Genomic DNA, 19,287 nt, shown 5'->3' on the forward strand with positions numbered 1-19,287 from the left:
GGGTTGTGGGTCAATTGGTAATGCCCAAAACATTCAAGTTCACAGGATGGACCATATGTTGGTCCTGAGGGTCCAGACTCCATCTTAGTACATCTGTATTTTTATGATTTAGTCCGCAGAGCCTCCGGTTTTTCATCTGTAAAATAAGGGTGGTGGCTACTTCACAGGGCTGGTGTGAGCAGAGAGTGAGGTCACACTGTAAAGCTGCTTCAGAAACTGCAAAGTGCTCTGTGATGGTTCGTGACTGTCACTTTGCAGCCCACACTATTTCCCTGAACACAGTTGTTCTCTCTACAGGTTATTTCAGTAGAAGTTCCAGTCCAGGAGGGTCTGTGGAGTTCTCGTTTACATTGGGCATGACCAGCATCCAGAGATAACTGAAAGAAGCCTGAATCTTCTCACTAGAACCCCTGCAAAATGACTCATGTAATTGTTCTAAGTATCCTTAGCCTTTGTTGTACACCCACACGATTCTGATGCTATAGACTCCAGTGGCATGCAGGGAAAGTGGGAAGGGGACCCGTTTTAAATGCCTAGGATTCAGAAGGGACCACCAATTCCACTTGTAAAAGCAGACAGGGACTGCCAAATGTCCAAGCCGAGGCACCTGCCAATCACTCCAGACCCTCTGGTTTGCCTTTCTGTCATTCCTCCCATTAGGGAGGAAAAGCCTTTATTTTCCTTTAAAAGCTCCTAGGAGGGATTTCTAGGGTCTTCCCCCTTAGGAATTAGTTGTAGGAATAATTGGGCCAGTGGAGTGCAGGAGATATATCCAGCACAGCCCGTGCGCTCCTAGAAAAAGTGACCTAGATCAAGCAGCGGGTGGATGGAGGACTATTGTGGGGACCCCCTGCCACCTACTGACTTACAGCTGAACCCACATTTCCAGTAGCATCTGTGGGGCTGGGAGCTGGGGGATGGGGCAGAGAGAACTGGGGGAGGCGGGGGAGGGTGATGGGGACGGGGTTGTTCCTTTCAGGACCAGGCTCCCTGTATCATCCCCCCCAGCCCCCTCCACTCCCCATCTGCACACACAGAGAGGAGGAGAAGGTGAGGACTGGGAGACCGGGTGGTAGGGAGAGGAGGTCAGCCGTGAACTTGAGCTGGCTCGGTTGGGTATTAGCGCCACCCGAGCTTGCAGCCTGTGTGAGTGTGAGGGGGAGAGCGAGAGCAAGGGAGGGAGAGAGAGGCAGGCTGCGAGAGGAGAGAGGAGAGGGGGAGCAAGCGCTCCGCCAGCATGAGGACGGGCTTCTCTTTTCCGTGCTCAGTTAATCTGGCTGTCAGTTGGTGTTAACGCTGCCGTTTAAGTGCTCCGATTCCAAGGGAAACAGACAAACCTCCCAGAAGGAAAGAAGGAAGCAGCAAGGAAGGCAGGAACTGCAGGAGGAAAAGAACAGGCAGAACAGAGAGGAATCAAGGGAAGGGGGGGGAAATACCAAATCTATGACTGGACCTGGGCTTCTTTTTCGCCAATGCAAAAAGGAATATGCAGCACATTTTTGCCTTCTTCTGCACCGGTTTCCTAGGCGCGGTAGTAGGTGCCAATTTCCCCAACAATATCCAGATCGGTGAGTGAGAGGGGCAGCCTGGGGAGGGACTTTCTGGGTCTGGCAGGGGTTTTTTTGGGGAGGGTTGTCTGTGTCCCCCAAACCCCCCTCCCCCCGCTAGGGACTGTGCTTGGATAGAAAGCTGGGTGATGATGGAAGGCAGACTTGGACCGCCAGCAGGGGAGGGGGCTTCTCTTGATCAGATGAGGGGCAGAGGGAAGTGTGCACACACATACACATACAAACACAGATCCACACACACCACTCACACTCTAGGCATGAGCATGTGAAATGGAGGAACCACTGCTTTGAAAGAAAGAAAATTCAGGCTGTAGCGAGGAGGAGGAGAGAGGTGGTGGGTGTTTAAAGGAGTTCACTCCATTGCTTGATAGATGGTGCCTGATTTCATTTATTTATATAAATATGTGTGGTGTATTTCTGTGTGTGGTTAGGTATTAAATATGCACATATGTATTTAACTGACTGAGGAGATGATTTCTTGGCTGGGGGAGGGGAAAGAGACCCTCTGAAAGAAGGAGTGTAGGGTGCTGGGTTTATTGCAGCCCCTGAAATAATGCCAGGAGGCCCCCACTCTAAGTCAAGGGGGGCTCTCATTCCTGCGCTGGACGCCCCCAGCTGCCTTCTGTCTGCTCTCTGCCATGCTGGGCTGGTGGTCCCCAATCCCCCGATTCCCGAACTTCGTAGTCTGCCTTTCTTCCTTTCCTTGCCCCCTCCTCTTAGATGTTCCATCCACAGACATTGTCTACCTTTTACACATACAAACACACACAGACACGTTTCCCTTCCCTCCTCTTAGCTGTCCCCATCACTAGGCTCTATCCTCTCAACTTAGAGGCAGGTTTCAACATGCTTTTTGTCCCCCATTTCCCCCTCTTGGTTGTCATGCTTCTAAAAGGACCCCTCACCCTCCCTGTATTTGTGGGGCAGCTGATAGATACTGCTCCTCCTCATAATAATGGGTGAAAGCAAAACAATAGGAGCAATAACACCAGTAACAATGTGTGTCCACAAGGGCTCGGGGCTCCAGTGTGACCAGCGTTCCAGTGCTCTGTGTGTCCCGGAATGGAGCTAGCTGCTTTGCTCAGAGGCATCTTGGATGGTTTGGGTTCTGTTTTCTCTCCCTCATGGGGACATAGCTCCACTAGGGAAAGTTCCTGTTACTGGTAGTTTGTGTTCTTTGTGTGAGTGTGTGTTTGTGGGGGCATATGGTACAGGTCCTATTTTGCTGGGCACACGAGTGCTGCAGTACCAGGCTCTTTCGGCCTCTCCAGCACGCTGGCTCCCAGGGTGGTTGGAACAGCCGTGGAGTAACTTGCTTTGTTTCCTGACACCTGTTAAACTATATTCTGAAGTGGGTCTGTGTTAGTGTCTTACACGCAAAACAAAACTTCCTGCCTCGGGAGACGCTTCCTTTGCAGCCCCATCTGTAGCCGCCTACCGCCCCACCCCCACCCCTCTCTTTCATTCATTACGGAGGAGGCAGGGGACAAGGAAGTATTTGGGGTGTGGTCACCTGGGGGGTGGGGAGGGAGGGTGGAGCATCAGAATCCAGCAGGAGTTTTTTGTTTTTACTCTTTAAAATGGAGGCATATGAACATGTGTAAATCACTTTCTCTTATGTGTAGCGTTGTTTATGTTGGTACTGATGCATTGCCCATACTTTGCTGATTGGAAATGCTTGTCTTGAGATATGTGGACTTGCTTTCTCCAAGTGTATTTGTGTATAGCACTATGGGTATAAACGCGTGGAGGTGGTTTGTGTTTTGTGTACGTGTATATGATATGTTCGCCCGTGTATCTCTGCAGATTTTTCATCGTATTTAGCCCCAACTTATTTGTTCAACTGGGAGAACCATTATTTGTTTTCAAATAAAAGGTTGAAACATTAAATTCCAGAACAAATGCTGAAAATATCACCGCCATCAGGTAGTACTTGATTCTACTTGTACAATAGCTAATAAAAGCTTTACAGTCCATTTATTGGTTCTTAAAAACAAACACATACCCACTGTATAAGAAGTTATAAGTACATTATGTTGGGACTGTGATTCCTGTTGAATCTGAAATAAACTTCTATGTAAACATTCATTATAGTTCAGCCTCTGGAAATAGCTGATTCTAATCCGTAGAAATGGAATTTAATTTCATTTTACATGTCCACAGTAAATACAAAGTTAAGCCATGTACTCTTGCCCCAACAGGCACCTTTGTAATGCTTTTCACTAGAATAGAATGTTCATACCCTCTTGACATTCTTAAACCCCCACATCCTTGAAGTCCAAGGTTCTACCATGCAAATATACACCAGGGCAATCTCTTATGTAACAAGCCATTCCTAGGTAGCTGGGATCATGAGTGTCAAAGAGGAAGCAGAATACTGTTTGTAAAAATCCAGGGTTTTCAGAAGAAATGAATAATATACCTCAGAGGTGATAGAATAATTAAATTGCATTCAGGTCTTGCCAGGTCAAAGACCAAAAATGTCAAAGCAAAGGGTGACAGTGCTGAAGAAGCCCACAGGGTCCCAGTGCTAGACTTCCCCCTGCAACATTTGTTACTACTACTTCCTGTAAGGCTCTGTAGTGAGGAATGGGTCCAATACAGGAAAAATTAGACACAACGAGGGTTTACATGCACACAAGAGCTTAGGCCACCTGGATGGTTGCAGGAGGGAGGAGGAAGAGAAATGCCGTTCTCCTGTTTTCTCTGACCTGATCTGGGTTGAGGAATGAACAACCAAATGTTTGGGCAGAGTGGTAGAGGCCCTTGTCACATAAAAGCTCATCTGTGGAAGTTTAAGCCTCCATGTCCACTTGAGTCTATTTGAACTCCCCTCCCCACCACTGAAGGCTACAACTAGTGGGTTTGGCATGGAGAGAAGAAAAGGGCCCATCTGAGGTGGGCTGTTGGGGGATTAAACCTGCCTCTAACCCAGACACCATGTTGCATTTTCTTTCCTCGTAGGGGGATTATTTCCAAACCAGCAGTCACAGGAACATGCCGCTTTTAGATTTGCTTTGTCACAACTCACAGAGCCCCCAAAGCTGCTCCCCCAGATTGATATTGTGAACATCAGCGACAGCTTTGAGATGACCTATAGATGTAAGTAATCGCTGCTATTCCTGACATTTCTTTCTGCGATCGACCAATGAAAGGAGGGCCTGTGAGTGGGTGGTAGTGTTGCAAAAACCACTTGAGTTGTCATTCGTCTTCATAAGATAAAGCCCTCCAAGAAAAATTTCCAGGGCCTTTTGAGTGATTCTATCAGTTGGTATTTTAGATCCTGGAATGCTTTAGAAAATGGGTCTGCTTTTTCACTGTCAGCTAACTTTAAATGCCAGTATGATGGGCGCTTGGGTTGACTGCCTCTTCCCTACCTTGGCAAAGGTTTTCTTCTTCAGCTGAGAGAGTTTCACACATGAGAAACTTTTGAGAGATACAGAATTAAAGTTTCTGACTTGGGAAATGTGGTTTAAGATGCTTACGCCTTTCCTGTGCACAAGTTAAAAGGAGAAAATATACCTGTATTTGATTAGAAAGGATATGTGACAAGTTGTCTATCCGGTTCCCCACTTTGGGAAATGGCCCGTAACTATTGTAAAGTTGGTGCCTTGATTATTTCCAAAATGCTTTGAAGTGATTGATTGCTTAAGACATAGTTTGTTGGATGGCCTTTGAGAGGTGACCTCAAGAAGGAAAAGGAAGAGAGAAGTCTCTGACATATGAATTGAATACATAAGAAAATATGGGCAACAAACACCATTTTGAGTTTTTCTGACAACTAGGACTGAAAAGGAGATCTGTGTGGTTGCATGATTGCTATTTGATGACAGATGGAAGCATAAAAATTAATCAGTAGGGACATTTTCCCTTCAGGGATTAAGCTCAAGTGGGAATTTATGGCATGGAGGTGTGAGCTGAATGGGCAAGAACAATTGGAGACCCCAAACTGGATTAAATTGGCACCATAGGCTTTGTGTGCCCCTGTGGACTTGGTGACTTCTACTGAGCTTTGCATAGTCAAAGACATAGATCACATTTCCTTCATCTCGTTCCCACATTCCCTCATGGTGGGCTCTCAGTGGTTTGAACTGAATGTGCATTATGCATTGAAAGCTCATACTGAGAATTTGGAATTCTCCCTATCCCTAAGACCACTCATAATATAAGATAATGTTCATACAAATTCCAAGAATTACAATTATACCAGATTCCACTTATTGAGGATTTACTGTGTGTTGAGAACTATGACAAGTATTTTATAGACAGTTATATTAGCATTTATTATCACTTATTGAGCATCACAAAGGCCCATGCAATGCACTAATTTTCATGTGTTAGCTGATTTAATCCTCACAGGCACCTTAGGGGGGGCACTATGTTACCTTCTATTTAGGAAACTGAGGCTACAGCAAGTTATATAACTTGCCCAGGGTTGCCCAAGAAGTAAATGGTGGTCCTGTGACCTCACAGTCCATGTTCCTGGCACTGTGACAGATATACTGTTTCTTATGGTAGCCTGATCAATTCTGCTTAGATTACCCAAGAAGCAAAAGGGAGTTTTCGGAGACTTTTAAGGCAGTGGCTTGATAAAGCACCTAAGGAGAAAAGCTTATAGTACTTCAAATTATAGCTGTGATTTTACACAGGAGTGGCCCATTGAATAAATAAAATAGCAATTTTGCATTTTGGTAATGCTGAGGTTGAAAATCTTGTCTACTGTGTTACTCACTATCCTTAAAAAAGAGCTGGAGTTTAATTGTTGAGGTCTGTGTTCTGTGAAACCATCTCCCTGGAAAGCTGAATAATGTTGAATAGGTAACCTCCATTCCTTTTGCTATGGCTTAGACTAGGGTCTTTGAAGGGAGGATTTGGGTGTAGGCATCAACATATCTAAAAACCGCCTATGATTATGCATAATATTTTGCATTTATATGCATATGCTAATTTATTTACTGAGGAGCGGCTCCATAGCTTTTGTCATACTCCATAGCTTTTGTCATACTCTCAAAGGGGTCCATTACTCAAGAAGGATTACTTGCTTAAGGAATTAGGAAAAATAAATGGCTGGTGTGCGTATTCACTCATACTGCTGAGAATTGTCTACAGCAGAGCTTGATGGAATGAGATGTTAACTGCTGTCCTAGTGTCAAGATGTTGACTGGCAGGACAAGATAATAAAAGACAAAAAAAAATAGGAAATGTTCGGTGGCAAAAGGTGGTGCTTCTGTATTGTTATCTTAACTACCTAACACTTGATCTGTAATAGGGTTGTTGGCCATTTACTGGGGAGATTGAAATACGATACACAATGTTATCCATTGTGGTTAGTGAACCTGGAGTGAATGGATCTGGGTTTTTGAACTTGATTCCTGCCATATACCAGTGTACAGGTTTCTATTAATTTGGTCATTCTTTAAATGTTTCTTCAATGCTATGAACTGAGATGGACCCTGGGAAAACAGAGATGATAAAAGGCCCTTGCTTTCAAGTAGCTTTTGGTCCAGTGGGGAATGTTGCTGTGGGGATTGTCTCAGAAGCAATAATACTATCTTGTACTTAGATCTTTATTTTTTTCTCTTTAACTCCAAAATCAGAGCCAGTTCTGGGCAGTTTGGGTGGCAGTGGAAGCATTGTAATTCCCAGCCTGCCTGGAAGATTCTCTGTTAGCTTTAATATGAGGCGAGGAAACCTTTTGGGGCTATGTTCTCTATGGTCCGTTGGTTTAGGAAAACTGTACATCCGTACAGTGAGTACATCTGTACTCATTCCCGATTTGAATTGAATAAAAAATGTCAAAGACAGTAGACAGGTTTTCGGTGGGCTACATTAACTAATCATTTATGGAAAACCAAGAAAAGCATCTTATTCAGGTTTAATTTCATGTGCTCTTTTGAAATCTGGACTAGTAGTTACCTTAAATTAACTGCCTCAGTCTTACCTCCAGAAAATAACTAAATATTTGTTTTTCTTTCTTTTTTTTTTTTTTGAATTTTATTTATTTATTTAGAGAGAGTGTGTGTATAGGGGGAGGGGCAGAGGGAGAGAGAATCTCAAGCAGACTCCCCACTGAGCATGGAGCCCTACACACGGCTTGATCCCAGGACCCTGAGATCATGACCTGAGCCGAAATCAAGAGTAGGACGCCCAACTGACTGAACCACCCAGGCGCCTCACTAAATATTTGTTTTTCATAATTTTTGCTGTTATTTGGTTTTTTTTCCAGCCCATTTTGCTATTCACTGTCCCTCCACCAGAGGGTAGAGAAGGGAAGGGAGAGGAAGTGTAACAGGAGCTATTCCTGCTGGAAGTCTTGGCATCAGGGATTCCAGAGGCAAAGTGATGCTTGTAGGGTAGGGGATGCAGGGAAGATGGAAGAGGAGTACTGCTAACACCAGTAGCCAAGATGAGAGTTCTGTATGTTCTTTGCGTTCAAGCTTCCTTGCTTTCCTTGTCTGCAGTCATTAAGGGATAAAATCATTGAATCGGCAAATGCCTTATGTTCTCTGAGCACTCGTCCAAGCCTAGAGGGGCAGGAGTTGAGGAGACTGTCCATAGAGATAGTATTTACTGACCAGCTATTCAGCCTATCTTGGTGCCTTTGTGGTAGGTATAAATAAAGGGATGGATGAGATGCAGATTGGGGTTTCTGTTAGAGGTGTGAGGAGCAGTTACAACTTAATTCTTACCTTTTCATTCATTCATGCTGCACATATATGCCAAATGCCTAACTTTATTCCTAGTGCCATACCAGGTTCTAGGAATATAATGGCCAACAAAGAAGACACCGTCTTTTTCCTAGGGGGGGTTACAGTTTAGCCAGGAGGACCTCAATCTTCAGTACATATAAAATTCACCCAGGGAGCTTATTTAAAGCAAGACTCAGGGATGGATTCTGGACTTAATGAGTAAGAATATTCAAGAGCTGGCCCTGCGGGGATTCCGTAGTAGTTGGTATGGGGATCACACTTTGAGAAACGCTTTAATCTAAAAAGCTTTCCATTCCCTTAGCAAGCATGTTTGAGCCCTTAATCAAGTCCAGACATGGTATTAAGCACTAGAAGTACAGACAAAAGTTAAGACATCTTCCCTGCCTGTGGGACTTTATCCCTAGTGAGGCTGACCGTCCTGTAAAGAGAAAATTAAAATACAATGTTGTGTTGGAACAGCAATTTGTAGGGAGTGTTAGAGATGCCCTAAGGAGTGGGCGTGACCTCTCAGAGGGTGGTGGTAGAATTGAGTCTCAATGATAAACAGAAGCTTTCCAGGAAGATGAGGTAAGGGGGAAGAAGGGGGTGAAGCAAGTGTGTTCTGGGCAGAGGGAATGACAGATGCAAAGGAAAAGAGGAAACTTTACTGTGTTACTCTTTTGCTCTGGCCTCTTGTGGCATTCCAGGCTGGGCCTCTCATCCATTTGTCCAATACTGCAGAAGGGGTCCCCAAATGGCCATCCATAAGCTAGGTGCAGCACAATATTTAAGAATCATGGAATTTCACATCAAAATTTGGGTATCTTAGGTCTCTTTGAAATTTTAAAAGATGTGGCAGTATTGGATCTCACATCTCTGTGGCCCCAATTTGCTAGGATAGAGGTGGGAGTATTCCATCTAGATGGTTTCTTTCCCAACCAGCCCATTTCTCTCATTTTATTTAGCTGCCTGGCTCCTGGAAGCATTGTGTTTTCAAGCCCCAGTTGGTTTGTCCTGCATTGTTGCCTTGATGTATGTTTATAGGTCAACTCTACCACCAGAATGTGAAACACTGTCCAGAAAGGTCATGTATATCTATTGTTCAGTGTTGCTGAGAACACCCAGCAAAGGGCTATACCCCTAATACAAATGAACAAATATCTCCAGGAGTCAGGGAATCACACAGCATAAAGATGCTGAGAGCCGGGGCGCCTGGGTGGCTCAGCTGGTTAAACCTCCAGGTCTTGGTTTGGGCTCAGGTCATAGTCTCAAGGTTGTGGGATCAAGCCCTGCATTGGGCTCCATGCTCAGCATGGGGTCTACTGGAGATTCTTTCCCTGTCCATCCCCCCTGCCCTCTCCCCACTCGTGCTCTCTCTCTCAAATAAATAAATAAAATCTTGAAAAAAAAAAAAAAAAAACACCAAGATGCTGAGAGCCTAAATGGCAATCAGGTGGGGGCCAGTTGCCTAATTATAGTGGGTTTCCCTCTGTTATAGACCCACTCAGGAAGCCCAAGGAGGATCTAGCCAGACTTTAGGTGTGGATAGCAGACAGATGGCATCTTAGCTCTTGCCTAAGAGTCCCTCATCATTTTTAGAGTTGCAGACTAATAGTCCAGTGAATTTAAAATGCACAGTGCTTTTTAAAATATGGCATAAAAATCCAGATTTCTGGCTTCTCTAAAAAAAACTTCGGGCATCAGGCAACCCTGGACCTACATTCCTGCTAAACTTCTCTTATCTAGAGCTGAGAAGGGCTGTCCTCTTTTTTTTTTTTTAAAGATTTTATTTATTTATTTGACAGAGAGAGAGAGGGAGAGAGGGAACACAAGCAAGGGGAGTGGGAAGAGAGAAGCAGGCTTTCTGCCAAGCAGGGAGCCAGATGTGGGACTTGATCCCAGAACCCTGGGATCATGACCTGAGCTGAAGGCGGATGCTTCACCAACTGAGCCACCCAGGCGCCCCTCTTTTTTTTTTTTTTTTTTTAAAGACTTAATTTATTTGAGAGAGACAGCACAAGCAGGGGGAGGGGCAGGGGAACAGGGAGAAGCAGGCTCCCCTGCTGAGCAGGGAAACCAATGTGGGACTCTATCCCAGGACGCTGAGATCATGATCTGAGTCGAAGTCAGACACTTAACCGACTGAGCCACACTGGTGCCCCAGTGCTGTCCTCCTTAAGCATAAGGCATAAACTCTCAAGTTTACCCAAGTCTTCAGCACTCCCTTTTGTACACATGGCCAGTGTAACAAAATTACAGGGCTTGCGCAGTCTGCTCACACCTAATTTATATCCTTCAGCACCTGTCATTTCATTATTTCATTCAAATAATATCTCTTCTTCACTCTAATAACTAATAGTAGAGGACACAAAAGGTGTATAACTTTTGCTCTCAAAAAATTTGTACGTAGTAATGAAGAGAAGACCAGCTGGTGCTGGGTAAACAAAGATCATTTCAGAGACCTACCATGTGACAGATAACTTCACATATGTTGTCTTTGAGTTTTATAACAATCTGAAAAATCATTATCCCCATTTTGTAGATGATGCTATGGAGACTCCATATTCTACAGTGGAGAAGGGCTGAGCCAATATTTGAAGTCAGCTTTGGGGACTCCCAAAACTCAGTGGGCTTTCCCACTTCCAAAATGCATTACTCTAGGGACATAGAAAAGAAAAAGAGCAGTAGAAGAGTCCAACCCAAGAAGTGCCCCAATGAAGTTTATGATTCAGGGTTAAGAGCTAAGACTTCTGAGGCAGAGCATGGCTGTGGATAATAAGCAAGACTCCTGGGGAGGTTGCGCAGGCCCTGAAAGGTGGAGCGTGTGTTCATGGTTGTGAGGTGGAGAGTTCAGAGGTGGTCTCTTGCATCCACCCTGTGCTCTCAGTTAAATGGCAGATGTCTGTGTTTCTCTGGTTGATGTTACAAATCTGACTGTGGCTTCTCCATCTTCACCCATGCCTTCACTTTAAGACATGCAGGCATCAACTTGAGTCTGTTTTTCACTCTGTGTTTTTTTTATAATATTGATAATCATAAGCTTCTTTGTGCTGAGGTTTGTGAACATTGCTTCCTCTGACTAGTTTGAAGACTCTGAGATCAGTGAGATTACTGTTCTCCTCTCAGACACTCAAGATAAATGGTTAAGATTCATTCATTTGTCCATTCCTTCAAAACCTTATTATTATTGCCCTCCATGGAGCCTATGTACCATTACTGCCCCCTTCCACACCCTAGGAGACCGCAGTCAGTGACTACAGAATTCTTTCCCACTGAAGGTAGACATGGCCTTAAATTCTTTTTCTCTTTTCTTTCTTTTTCCTCCCTCCCTCCCTCTTTCTTTTCTTTCTTCCTTCCTTCCTTCCTCGCTCGCTCCCTCCCTCACTCCTTTTCTTTTTTCTTTTCCTTTCCTTGCTTTGCTTTTCTTTTTTTTTTCTTTCTCATCATAGCATTCCAGGCAGCTACAACAAATTGCTCAGAGTTGAAATTGATGCAAGAGATAAAATCCATTTACCACGACAAGCCATTACACTAGGAATAGAGGAAAATAAAATGCATTAGGCATTGATTCTCCCTTTAAGGGGCTCAGGTTCTTAAAGAGGAAATAGGCATGCACAAAAAACCTGATATAATGGAGAGATTCTCTCTCTCTCTTTCTTTCCTCATATCTCCCCCTCCCCCCCCCACACACACACACCAAGTTTGAGGCAGTGAAAAGTATGTGAATTGGGATTTGAAGACATGGGTTCAAATTCTGGACTATCAATCACCTGGAAACATTCCTGTGTGTGACTTTGGAAAAGCATCACCACCCCAACCTTATTTATAAAATAAAGCTCAGATGATTTCTAAAAGTACCTCTAGGGCTGTATTTCTATGGTGAGAGTTTATGGAAAACTCAGGGACAAACTGTTTAGAAAAGAAGCTCTTGTATCAGCCACTAGTTCGACTGAGAATCTAAGGAAAGCTCTGTACTTTCCCCCACCATGTTATACATCCGGGGTACATTTTGTATGCCAGGGCAAGAGCACTAAGCATCCCATGGGTCTCAGGTGCATTCATTCAATATTCAACAAGTATTTATGGAGCGCTTACTACTGTGAATGAAAACAGAAGGCAGCCCTGTGCTCATGGAGCTTACCAGCTAGTGAGAGATGAAGGTATTAGTCAAATAATTGTACAGATGAGTATATCATTATAGGTTGTGATAAAGATGTGAACAAAAGGGCCATGATTCAATGGAAGCATATTACAAAGGAGTCAGCTCTGGGCACAGGGATGAATAGGTGTTTGAGCTGAGAACTGAAGGCTTTTAGTGATGTGGTGCTTGGAACAGGAGGCATATTCTAGAAGCTTCCTGGGCAGAAGCCTGAGAAGAGGGGAAGTGAGGGATGAGGGGAGTGGGGGGCTGGAAAGAATGGCAAGGGCTAGGCCTTGTGGGCTCTGTTACAGGTTTTGATCTTTAGCCTAAGAGCTGTGGGAAGCCCACTGAAGGGTTTTAAGCAGAGAAGTGTCATGTTCAGATTCCTGTTTTCTCACCAGGAATCAGACGCTCAAGAGCACTTTGCCACTTTCATGTTCCCTGAAGACTTTCTGCCTATGTAGCAATGATCTTTGTGCCTTTACTCCTGTTGCCAATTTGGGATGAAGCCTGGCAGATGGGCAGAGGGCTGGGGACAGATGCTGAGGGGACGGGGAAGCTGACAACTGGGTGTAGGGGTAAGTTGTCATGTGTGCTCCGTGATGTGCTCGTGGGTGTGCTCATGGGGACTGGAGGCTGATCCAGCACAGGGCTGGTAAGCTTGGGCGTGCAAATGAGGACTCAGCTGGAGTCCCCACTTACTTCATCAGCAGGAACCTTGATCTGCAGTCAAACTGGACAACTCAATGCTGTTTCTTCCACTTGCACCCGCAAATTTTCCTTCCATGTTCCCCTGTTGAAATTCCGTCCTTCTGGTTAGTCCTAGCCCTTGTATCACCTTCTCCAGGAAGCCTTCCTTGCTTTCCCATGTTCACACCCTCCTCCTCTGCCCCTTGGCCCTTTGAACCTTCCCCAGAGCAGCTGTCACACATAGCGCTAGGGTTTAGTCACCAGGACCCTTGTCTTATCTGACCAACTGGTCTAAGCAACTTGGGAGCAGTGGCTGCATTTCTTTAGCTTCTTATCACAGTGTCCACCACAGAATAGTGTTCAGTGAGGCTAGTTGAATGAAAGAATGAATGAACGAATGAGTGCATAGCTGTGTATTATGTAACATTGGGGCAGCGATGAGAATAAGCCTGAATTCCTGCCATTTATGGGGGTTGTGCTTTAATATTATGAGTTTTGAGAGTTCCAGTAGGCTGCATTATAAATTCCTGTGGAAGGCTATGACAACTAGAAAGTGTTGCTAGAAAGTGATAGTTGTAAGCCCAATCAAAAGCTCAATCTGGATCCTTCTGGACTATTGTCAGTAAGGGTCCTAGATAAGGTGTAAGACTCCACTTTCTAGATCAAGGATTTCTGGTTCAAGGCCTGGCTGTGCCACTGAGGCCTTGTATGGCTTAGACAAGTCAATTCTATTTTTCTGAACCTCAGTTTCTTTCAAGTAAAGGAAATAATTCTATCAATGACATGTGGTTATTATGAGAAGGAACAAATGACTCAATGCAATACGATGAGACAGCTACTTTTATTCTCCCTTTTCCCCAGGTGAGAAACCTGAGCTCTCAGAGGAAGTGAGCAGGGGCAGTGGCCTGTGTGTGTCTAGTTCCATCCCTAGACATCTGCAGGCTGGGAGGGCTTTCTTCATTCCACGGATGGCTGTGTCTACTGCTCTTGTGTGGACCCTGTAGTTTCCCTCCCGTGGCAGCGGCCTGCTCCCCTGCTATCAGGGCTTGCTGCTTTGGTCACATAGCCCTTTGTGCTTTCAAGTGGCCTATGCTGCTCCATGGCACCTGCAGTCAAGGTGTGCAGTGCACTGAAGATCCTCTTTCCACCCTGATGGCTCTTGTGACTTTGGGATGTCACAGCCTGCTGTTCAAAGAGCACACGGAAGCCCAAGATCATGGGAGGTCCAGACCGCAGAGGATACAGGCAACATTGGGGTTAATGAGGCAGTTGGAGGCTAATGAAATTGACACCCAATGGTTAAGACTGTTTCTGTGTGTTCACTCTGTAGACTCTTTAGGATGGAAATGAACTTCTTAAGAACAACATTTATTTTGTGTATAAAAGTGATATGGGTATTATAGAAAGCCATGGGGACATAGACACCAAACAAAATAAAATTTGTGTAATTACAGTACTAAGGATAAACTTCCCATCTTTCTTCTGAACATATCAACTTAAAAATTAAGAAAAATTGATATTACTGTCTTACAACATGATTTTTTACCCAGTGTTACATATGTTACTTTGAATATTACACATTTATTTTTAATGTCTTTCTAAAAGTGTATTGTACTATGTACAACTTACATATGTACAATTTATTTGTCTCCTTTTATTGAATGTCTAGTTTATTTCCAAATATTTTCCCACAAACAATGCTATGATGATCATCCCAATAAAAGTTTAATCATTTGTATATATTATTCTGATTTTAAGAGTATTATAGACCAGTATAATTTCCAATGAGATTTAATAGAATAATTAGTGTATACAGAAATTGAAATAATTTGTTCAGTGTTGGTACTGACTTGCTATATGACCTTGAGAAATCCTTGTGCCCATTTTTGTTTCCATATTTATAATATGGGGTTATAATACCAGATTCTCAGGGTTATTAGAAGAGGCAAATGTCATTACTCATATGAAGGAGCTTTGAAAAATCAGAAGTGCTAGGGAAATGCAGGGTAATATAATTAACTAGGCTTCTTATCTATTAACATAAATGCACCACAAGTACAATGTGACTAATTAATCTTTAGTGTTTTCCTATGAGGGTGGTCATTATCTACGAATGAATCTATTTTGTGGATGGGGAAAATTGAAACCTCAAGAAGGCTAAGTTTACCCAGGGTCCAAATATGCAACAATGCTAAATCTGAAAGCATGCCTTTTCACTTATGATTCAGTCCACAAGCTGGACTAAATATGTGGGCCAATGTCTTTAGCTTAAGAAGTTATTGCTTATAGAGAGAAAGGGCAATCCCATTTCGGCAGTGAACCGTCAGGACTCTCTTGGTAGCAAGTGACAGAAACCTAACCAACTGCATAGTTTTGACTTTGTGTACAGGTAGATTCAGGAGCTTGAATAATGTCATGAGGACTGAGATATACCCCCTGAATTTTTAGTCTCAGCATTTCACTAAGTTGGCTTTATTCTCAGACAATATATATCATATGCCAGATCTCAATTGTTAGATCCCAGCACAACCAGCCTTTACCTGCCCATTTGAAGGTCCAATGGAAAGGGAACTTCTCTTTTTCCCATCCATTCTCATCAGAAAAAAGTCCTGGGCCTGATGTCACTGAATAAAAATCAGGACTCATACTCATTTCTGAACATGAGATGGTGACCAGGATATTGTTATCTTTAGGTTGGTCTAGGTCTAGTTTGGGGTGGTGAGAAGGACCAGACGGATTGTTAGTTTCGGTCAGCCCCCATGCCAGACTACAAGGACATTGGGAAAGAGTAGTTCTCCAAAGGAAATCAGGATACTATTCCTCAGTAGGAAAATAATAATAACAATAAATTAAAAGAAATACAGATGTTCCTCCATGGTACCTCTCTGCAGAAAGGAAAATTCGGAGAAGCTGGAGCTAGACCAAGTGTCGGTATGCTGAGGCACAAAAGAGCCACCAATAAGAGAGGAGCCTACAAGGGATTCTGGTGGGTAAGGCAAGATCAGAAGTCACTGCAGGGAAAAGGTTTGAAATCCAGGCAGATTCATGAGTCAAAGCTGAGGATACTTTGATAATCCATGCTCAGCCAGGAGCAAACCTGTGTTCATGGAACAATTTTTGGAAGTGTAGTCCACCCAAATGGGTGTGGGCTGAGGGATCTTTATAGATTACTCTTTGACAGAATGCTGAGGCTCTCAGCCCTAAGATATCTGGTGATTTTGAGGCACCCATACTCTCTCCCAGTGACCAAGACATTTCCTGCTCTACTCAGACACTCAAGCTATTGTGCACAAACTCTTTAACAGTCCCGGTAGGAATCTTGGCTGCAAATTTGATGAGCCCACACCACCAGATGGTAGGTTCTTCTAATTGGTTCCATCCCTCCTAGTTTTTGGCAGGGATGAAGGCTTCCCTATGCCTGAAGAGGGGGACAGAGAGAGCCAGGATGAAATGAAGGAGGTTTTAACCTCTGTTAAACAGGCAGAGTTAAGTTAGTTTCTGTTCAAGGAGAACAGGGTGGTATGGTTCTTTATTGCCAGGTCATGGATTAACAGTGGACTGAAATCCTAAAACTAATACTGATGAGACACAGGATTATAAGGATTAGAAAGTGGTTTGCTTAACTAGAAAGGTCAACTGATCTAGGGGAGGGATTTCATTTATTCAGTTATTGATATTTATGCAGCATTGTGATAGATTCAATTATTATTTGGTAATTATTCATCTCTTCCCCCAAACTCCTTGGCAAGAGTATATCTCCCTGCTCCATTAATGTTATGTTTGGTCATGTGACTGGCTTTTGCAACTAGGATATTGTTAGGCATGTTTCAAGCAGAAGCCATGAAAAAAAAAAAATGCCTCAGAGAGCCTGCTGGTCCCAGAAGAAAGAAAAATACAAAACACAGAAGTGCTGCCATCAACCCACAAGCTAAAGTCTGAAGCAGAGCTGTCCCAGCTGACCTGAAGACCTGTGAACATGATAGTAAATGCTCATTGTTATATACCACTAAACATGCTTTGTTATATAACATTGTTATATACCACTAAACATGGGGATGCTTTGTTGTGTAGCAATATCTGGCCAGTACAAGAAATCACTGTATATTCCACATTTTACTAGGCACTGAGAGAACACTGGATAATGATAGATATGGTCCTGGTCTCCATGGAGCATATGTTCTATAGGGAAATAGGCAATAAGTACATTAACAAATAAAAAAATAATAGAAATTGTTACTGTGGTTATAAAGAAAATAGAATGTGGTAAGAAATCTCTATGGTAGAAGAGAACCTACTTTAAGTGCTCAAGGAAGACCTCTCTAAGGAGGTGACTTCTGAGCTCAAATATGAAAGTTAGAAATGAGCCAGCCAGACAGGGTATCATACCCTGTGGAATGTGAAAAACCAGCCACATGGGCAAGTTAGATTGCGAATCTTGGTCTAGGCAGTGGAGAATGAGGGACCCTGAAAACATTCCTTGCAAGTTGGGTCACTCAGTTGTCCTCAGGCAGATGCTGGTTTCTCTGCACCATATTATATGTGCAAGTCAAGGGCTGACAATGGGGCACTTGCTACCACGGCAAGACAGCCACAGAATGTGGAAGCCACTGAGCATAACAGAGGAAGATGGTAAGGTTTCCAGGGCATTCCTACCAGAGAGGTCATGGAATTGGCTATCCTTTCTGTTTTGGGTCCAGAATATTGATTGTTGCTGTTACTTCTAAGGATGGCAGGAGGTATATGCGAGCGTGTGTGTGTGTATTCATTCTTTCACAGGGGAAGGAAATAAACTAGATGGTTTCTATATCCTTTCCAAGTCTGTGATTATAAAACTTAAAGATTCTGAGATTTAAATTATGTGTGAAGGAAATGTTAAATCAAAGTACTTCGTCTTAACTTGGTGCCAAACTCCATTTGTTCATTGAGGTGGTTAATTAGGGCAGAGTCTGTCTCGAGCAAGGAGGATAAGCTCCAGCTATCCCTAACCTATCTGGTAAAGCCTATGGAGGTGCCACAGCTACAAGGGAGGGCAGAAAACACCTAATGTGAGCCTTCCATTTAATCTGTACTCCAGACACTAAAAAGCAGGAGTCTTTGGGAATGGAAAGCTCATAAAGGTCCATGTGAAGTCTAGAAACCAGGTATTTATTAGCTTTGGGAAAGTTACCTAAGCTGTACTTACTATCTTTTCTTTCTTACTCCAAGATCATTCTGAATACCTTAAAATATGGTTTCTGCTCTGACTATTCTGATGAACCAGTTCCTTTAGGGTTATAATGTATTTCTTATCACCAATTCCACTTGTATTATGTTTTTGTTTCTGAGAGCTGAACACCTATAGGAATCTTCATACCCCTCCCTAAGAGTCCTGAGCTTTGTGATGCTGTGTTCTCCCCACTGGCACCACTGGGGCTCTCTCCGATACCTTCTGCTCCTTTTTTCTCCCCTATATCTACCCTTTCCCCAAGATGCTACCTCTACATTTTGGGTTCAATATATCAAAAACAGAACTTGGCATCTTTTCTGCCAAACCCATTGCTCTTCCCTCACTTTAGTTCTGTTGAGTTACTCAAGCTCAAAATGTCATGTCTGAGTCCTCCAGACTGTCCTCTCTCCATCCAGTACATATGATGTGCTGTTTTGGCCACCACTATGACTCTTGACTCTGCCCACTTTTTTTTTCTTTTCTCATCGGATTGTGTCGTTAGCCTGCTGACTAGTCTCTCCGTGCTATGATCCATTTGCCACACAGCAAGTAGATCAATTTCTTGAAGACTTTCTCATCGTGAAACTTCTCTATCGTAAGAAAATTGTCAATGGCTCCCCATCTTGTTTTAAGTTCAAACTCAGCTCAGAATATGAGTCTTTCAATAACATGGTCTCAGTTTGCCTACCTTTGGAGCCTTATCTAACAATCCACACTCTATGTTCCAGCCAATGTATCCTACCCAGTGTTGCCACAAACGTGCCTCTCGGTCTCTCACTGCTCTGCTTTTGTTCATGCTTCTGCTTCCCCTAGCATTGACCTTCCCACCAGCTGAGAATACTTCATTTATTTATTCAACTAGTATTTACCGAACACCACTCTTTATTAGACCCTGGGGATGTAGCAGAGAGCAAAAGCAACAAAATCCCTGCACTCTTGGGGACTACATTCTGATGAATAAATAAATAAATATAATGGTTTCAAATAGTTGAT

The 19,287-nt window shown here is 43.5% G+C and overlaps 1 protein-coding gene across 3 annotated transcripts in view; it reads left to right on the top strand.

Moving 5' to 3' along the window:
- The first annotated feature begins 1,113 nt into the window (after window positions 1-1,113).
- GRIA1 (glutamate ionotropic receptor AMPA type subunit 1) overlaps window positions 1,114-19,287 on the top strand; it is a 299,370-nt gene continuing 281,196 nt past the window's right edge. Inside the window, exons 1-2 of one of the 3 annotated variants that reach the window (XM_078066772.1) lie at window positions 1,114-1,568; window positions 4,533-4,670. In XM_078066772.1, the coding sequence (XP_077922898.1) occupies window positions 1,487-1,568; window positions 4,533-4,670 (220 nt within the window). In that variant the 5' untranslated portion in view covers window positions 1,114-1,486. The remainder of the gene's footprint in view (window positions 1,569-4,532; window positions 4,671-19,287) is intronic. The other 2 variants (XM_078066773.1, XM_078066771.1) reach the window with 2 other exon arrangements.

This window comes from Halichoerus grypus, chromosome 2, assembly GCF_964656455.1.
Source record: "Halichoerus grypus chromosome 2, mHalGry1.hap1.1, whole genome shotgun sequence".
Taxonomy (NCBI): domain Eukaryota; kingdom Metazoa; phylum Chordata; class Mammalia; order Carnivora; family Phocidae; genus Halichoerus; species Halichoerus grypus.